This window comes from Pararge aegeria, chromosome 2 (assembly GCF_905163445.1).
Source record: "Pararge aegeria chromosome 2, ilParAegt1.1, whole genome shotgun sequence".
Classification (NCBI taxonomy): domain Eukaryota; kingdom Metazoa; phylum Arthropoda; class Insecta; order Lepidoptera; family Nymphalidae; genus Pararge; species Pararge aegeria.
This window is the reverse complement of record NC_053181.1, coordinates 15,144,631-15,150,539: the sequence shown is the minus strand read 5'-3', so window position 1 is coordinate 15,150,539 and position 5,909 is coordinate 15,144,631. Positions and strand designations below refer to the sequence as shown.

The window sequence follows — 5,909 nt, the reverse complement described above, 5'->3', positions numbered from 1 at the left end:
AAATGAGTAAAGAAATTATATTTTTTATTAAGTATTATCTAATTGTGATTTTTTTATGTTAAATATATTATTAATATTGTTAAAAAATACCGTTTTAGCAACTAATATTCATTCATTTATCATCACATGCTAAAGTTACGTTTACACTGTACTAACTGTTCCGATGGAAATTGAACAGGCAACATTGTGTCCTTTCAACATCTTAGTTATTTTATTTGTATACCATTCCTCGTCTGCGGCTAGCATGGGCAGAAGACAATTATGTTCCCGGGGAAAGGATCAAAAATTATCTTCCTCCGCAGCTGTATCTACTCTCGGAGCACTGGCGCACAAGTGGAAGTAATATCCAAATAATATAAGTAATAATAAATGAGGATAAACTTCTCCTATTCCACGTTCCCGTGCTTTAGCAGTGGACAGGTTATTTATATTGTCAGCGGATATGATCGGGGGATATAATTTTTATCTCCGGCCTGTGATAGCCCTGGTGGTAGGAGGCATGTCCGACTGTGGATCACAAATTCCAGGTTTCGGAGTCCGGGTTTGGCTAAAATTTCATGTATTTTGGATTCGAAAAAATTGTCTAGGCTTACTAATTAATTACTAAACTCTTAGATAGCCTCACATAAAACTTTAAATTAGGACATAAACAGCTTAAAGTTAATAATGTAAATTATTCTATAAAAGTTACAAATTCCATAAAATCACGACCATGCTTCCTCCAAAAAATCTTAAAGATTTTTTTTTGTGACGGAACTTAAAGTAGAGTTATCATTCGTATATTTATTGTTTTTGTAGTTATCAATTTGTCAGATCTGATGTTAATAATTAATTGAATACAAAATCTACAGTTTAGTAGGATAGGAATAATCCAGGAAGAGTAGGAAAGTCGATTATAAATTACAGGCGTTAATTTGTGGAAGATTTTTCATAAACTATGTGCTAATGTAAACGTACCTTAGATGCAATTTCATTAATCATTATTATTATTGTGATAACTTTGTTAGAATTTGAATTTAAATTAAAAGTAACAATGTAATAATTACTGTATCTTTCATTTTTATTATAACTCTTTATCGCACATGATAATCAGTTTTGTGTTTTTATGTTTTTATAGAACAGATTTAATGTTTGTAAACATTTATAATTTATTTTTAGTTAAAATAAATTTTCATACCTTTATTTTTATTTTATTTACGCACTGCTTTGTACAATTCACATTCTTCCTATTAAAACTAACGAAGCTTATAAATTTTAGGTTGATACTAATAAAACTCAGATGACTCCCTGAAAACACTGACATAATTATAGACTTTTGAGATGGTATTGTATCACAACCGGAATCGTAAAAGATAAAGTTTGATCTTATTTATCCAAAAATCATTTTTTTGGTTCTCACGGCTTTGCAATTTGTAAGAAATAAAAATATATTGGATAAATTCTAAAGTTTCTAGTCCTAGACTTTAGTAGCTCGTCCGGGTAAGAACTACCGCCATTGCTTATTTTTGGTCTGAAGGGTGTGGTTGCCAATGTAACTATAGGCACATGAGGCTTAACACCTTTGCCCCAGGTTTATGGACAAGGCTGAACTCTGTAGGATGTGCTATATATAGCTGTTGGTTTTTCCATCAGGTGGTCCATCTGCTTACGTCAATTATTACTATTCAAAATAAAAATTAAAACAAATACTTAAAAAAAACAGTCCCCATTGTTATAAATCATTGCCATTAAAAGCATGCAATTTCGAATTAATTCGATCGGAATGCTATGGTGTGGGTAAAGATTAAAAAAAATAACATGTTACCGATTTCATAATTTATTAGTTACTGAGATCACAAGGCACAAAATTAATTTTAATATCACAACAAACAAAAACCTAGAAATATAATCACAGTCGTATACGATCAATTTCAAAACATAGTAAAATACCTGTATAAACTGTAAGAGTTAAAAAAAAAGTTATTATTTCTAAGCTTATGAAAAAATCAGAACAGATTTGATTTGATATAGGTACCTACTCACAAAATTTTTACAACTTAGAAGTAGTGGCAGTTACGAATAAAGAATGAATAATAATAGTTCGCGCACACGGAGTTGAGCCGAAGCGCAACGATGTAGGTATTGTAAACATTGTGGAATAGTTTCTATTTCTTGTCTAGGTACTTTCCAATTCTGAAATACCAAATTTTGGTCTGTGGTACATGACAGCATTAGAATTTGCAGCAGCAGTTGTTCCTTTTTTGTATTCCTAAATCGTCATACTTTATTTGCTGAAATTGTTCTTTATAACCAATAGGCACATCGAGACTTATTATCAAACTAGGTATATAGGTTACATATATTTGAAAACGTTAGAACAATGGAAAATTTAGATCTCTATATGTCACTGAAAAGTTGTCCCGGATAAAACGCTAGTTGTAATCCCCTAATGCTTATTCTATAAAATAAAAGAAGAAGAATAGTCAAATTGTTTCCACCGTAAGCATTAAGTGAGCAAAGGATTAACTGAGGGCAATAAATAGCCTAGCCGGAAAGTCTGGTGCAGGGCACTTTCCTACCCGGAGTTTATTGATATGAGATTGCGGCATAAAGTGGCTTGATGAAATAAGAACTGGCTGTGGTAGTCCTTTATTAGATTTAATAGTTATGTGATAACGTGATGGTATAGGAAGCTTTTTTTAAATACAAAACGATGCGCCCTATCACCGTGTGCGCTAACCCTATTTTATAATTAAGGCCATTTAATCTAATTTATGAATTTAAAGCTGATTTGATATTTATAGTTAGGTCATTCCTTGTAAACGCTTAGCCTAAGACAACGAGTGTTTTAGTCAAAATCTTCATCAGAGTCTGTCTTCAACACGCTGTCTGATCCAGAGCCTGGTTCACTGTCCACTGCTAATTCACTGTAAAGGAATAAACATCATATAAATCATTACTAATATTGGATAAAAGCAGGCGTTACTTCGCAGATTTCCACGATATAATATGAAAGCTAAGCTTAATTTGCTAGATCTACTCTACAATAAGCAGGACAATTTGTGTGGTGGAATTCATAATTCCTTCAATCCTTATTACTCCACACCAAACAGATCGGCAATGTACTCTCTACGCTCGTTTCGCTCCGACGCGACACAAAGAATAATTGTTAGGCAATTATTCTTTACAATTAAGTTTATTCATTTTAAAGTCAACATCTCCTGAGGATGCTTCGGTGTCGGAGCGAGAAGTGCGTAGAGAGTACCTTGCCGATCTGTTTGGTGTGGAGTAGCTAAGTAGATGAAGAAATTACACACAGAAAACAGATTGAAGAAATTATAAATCACACCATACAGATTCTACCTACTGCTTTTCGCGGAGTAGGTATAGAAAATTAAGCTTTATTTTCATAATATTACTTAGGTACTAATGTTATAAAAGCGAAAGTATATTTGTTTGTTTGTTCTCCTTCCCAACCTAGATTTTTGGCATACAGTTAGTTGAAAGGGCGGAGCGTAACATATGATAGTTACTTTTTATCCCAGAAATATAATCTGTTCCCACGGGATTTGTAATGAAGCGGACGAAGAACGCGGGCTAGTATTTTATATATTTGATAACTAGCTCTGTCTGCACTCGCCCGCGTGTACTGTACTTACTTACATAATGACATATAAAAATTCACCGATTCAACTTAATGACATATAAAAATTCGCGCGTTTCGATTTCCGAACGAACAAATGGAACGACCATTCCCAAATCAGCCCGATGAGTTGTTAAGGCTTCGCAAAATTACTTGTGATTATTTAAGTACCCACTAGAGCTTGCTTTGTTACCCTGAAGTGGTTGATAAGGACAAAAAGGTCAAGGTCATATAAAGCTTTGCTACAGTTTAGGCAACCTTTTAGGTTGTCTTTTGGTTGGGAATCAGGGGTATTCATGGTTAATATATATGTAGATATAGTAACTGAAACCGCTTGCTTCTTCACGGAAACTTCAAGGAAGTCCTTTTCATTGAATAATACCTAAACCTTCGAATTAAATAATGTATTTTATTATATCAATAGTTTCAAGGAGTGCGCACGTAATACTTCAAAGCCCGGCGCAATCTATACGCTTCTGGCTCGAAAGCATAACGAAAAATCGAGATCACAAAAACTCAGTCAGCCAAAAAAGTGTTTTTTTTTTGTGCCATCCTCTAAAATCTGCTGGCTGCATTCGGGAATGCCGTATGAGAAGTTGCTGTAGGGAAGCAAACATTTAGCTGCGTGAGATGAAGCTTTGTCGGTCCTTACCATCTATTATTATTAACTATAGATTGATTTTGGCGCTGTAAGTTGCTAGCTGTAATATCAGTGTTCAAGTAACTAACATTTGAATTACTAACAAAACTGTTATACTTGTTCCGGTTTCCACATTAGGTACTTAATTCATATGTCAATTGTTGCGCTTCAAATGGGGACAAGATTTCAGCTGTCATTTAAATGTCAGGACAGTTATAAATGTTAGGTTCAAGTGGACGTTATAAATGTTAGGTATCTACATGTTTTAAACAACTAGAATGAAGGATTAATTGGGTCATCGTGTAGATAAAAAAATAAATGTCTTGAGTACATTGTACACGTGTAACATTAGTAATTCAAACAAAAACGGAGTATATTTTGTTAGATCATGCTATCTCTCATAAAACACTTGCCTGTTGTCCGCTGCATCGGCTAAATGAATTTCAACGATATTTCTGTCAATCAAATAAGTACATAATCAGACTTGTTTTATGGGTAATCATTATTTGAGTACTAAAAATAAAAGTGCTATAAATAACATGCTCATTATAAGTAAGCACGTACTTATAATGAACAACCCCTAGTCCCTACATTGTTGTACCTACTATTTTCAATAAAAAAACTACCAGTTACCGGCTCCGTTAGTGATACAATTTAAACAAGGCTACCTTTCCATCTGGGTCCTGTTTGTGTGGTAGAGTAAATTTTTACCTATGTATAAAGAAACTAGTGTGCTTAAGACCATACGATGGAAGTAAAACTATTTAATGTAAATTAATATATTCATATATATGTTAAATGTATATACATATACCGACTTATATTTCCCTGTGAACTTCCGTTCTCCTCGTCTAATCTTACTTTTCGTAAAGCTCTCGTCACGCATTCACCAGGTATCTCCCAAGTCAATCGGGCATATAGTTTTACTTATAAATTTGTGAAGATTTAGTTGCGTTGAACGTTAGATATATTATGGAATCTGAGCCCTTAGATGTTTAATCATAGTTACTTATGCGATTTTTTAACCCCTGACGGGTAGTTTGACTGCTTTGTTCGCCTATTCCTGTTGGTAGACCGATTTTATAGCTATTTTTTATCGGCAGACATAAAGGCATGAAAGATTTTATGGTACTTTATGTATTAACTTATATTCTGAAGGCGCGTGTATTCGTGAGGGTGACAAGTTCAAGAGACGGTAACTTCAATGCGCGGTAGCTGACTTTTGAATTCTGGAATTTCGCCCCTGAAATCAGCAGCTTGAGGGTATGTGGCCTATCTACAGTCACACGACATCAGTGGCTGATATAGGTCGGTACCTTTACGAGCCACTGATCCTGAACGGCTTAGTTCCATCGCATTTAGGTTGTTGATGGAAAGGCAGCTTAGGTACCGTGGATCGTCTGTTCGGTACTAAGAATGGAACAGAATAGAAGATAACAGAATAGAATAAAATGGAATGGAATAGAATATAATAGAATAAAAACAGAATAAAACAGAAAAGAACAGAATAGAATAGAAATTAGAATGGAACCATATTACAGAATAGAAAAGAATAGAATAAAATAGAATCGAACTGAATATAATAGAACAGAATAGAATTGAGTAGAACAGAACGGAACAGAATAGAATAGAATAGAATAGAACGGA

The 5,909-nt window shown here is 33.9% G+C and overlaps 1 protein-coding gene across 3 annotated transcripts in view; it reads right to left on the bottom strand.

Moving 5' to 3' along the window:
* Positions 1–2,104: 2,104 nt before the first annotated feature.
* The window catches only part of LOC120633314 (cytosolic carboxypeptidase 1-like), a 107,169-nt gene continuing 103,364 nt past the window's right edge, over positions 2,105–5,909 (bottom strand). For 2 of the 3 annotated variants that reach the window (XM_039903506.1, XM_039903523.1), the window contains 2 exons: positions 4,676–4,717; positions 2,105–2,906 (listed from right to left, as the gene is read on the bottom strand). In XM_039903506.1, the coding sequence (XP_039759440.1) occupies positions 2,828–2,906; positions 4,676–4,717 (121 nt within the window). In that variant the 3' untranslated portion in view covers positions 2,105–2,827. The remainder of the gene's footprint in view (positions 2,907–4,675; positions 4,718–5,909) is intronic. The other variant, XM_039903514.1, reaches the window with a different exon arrangement.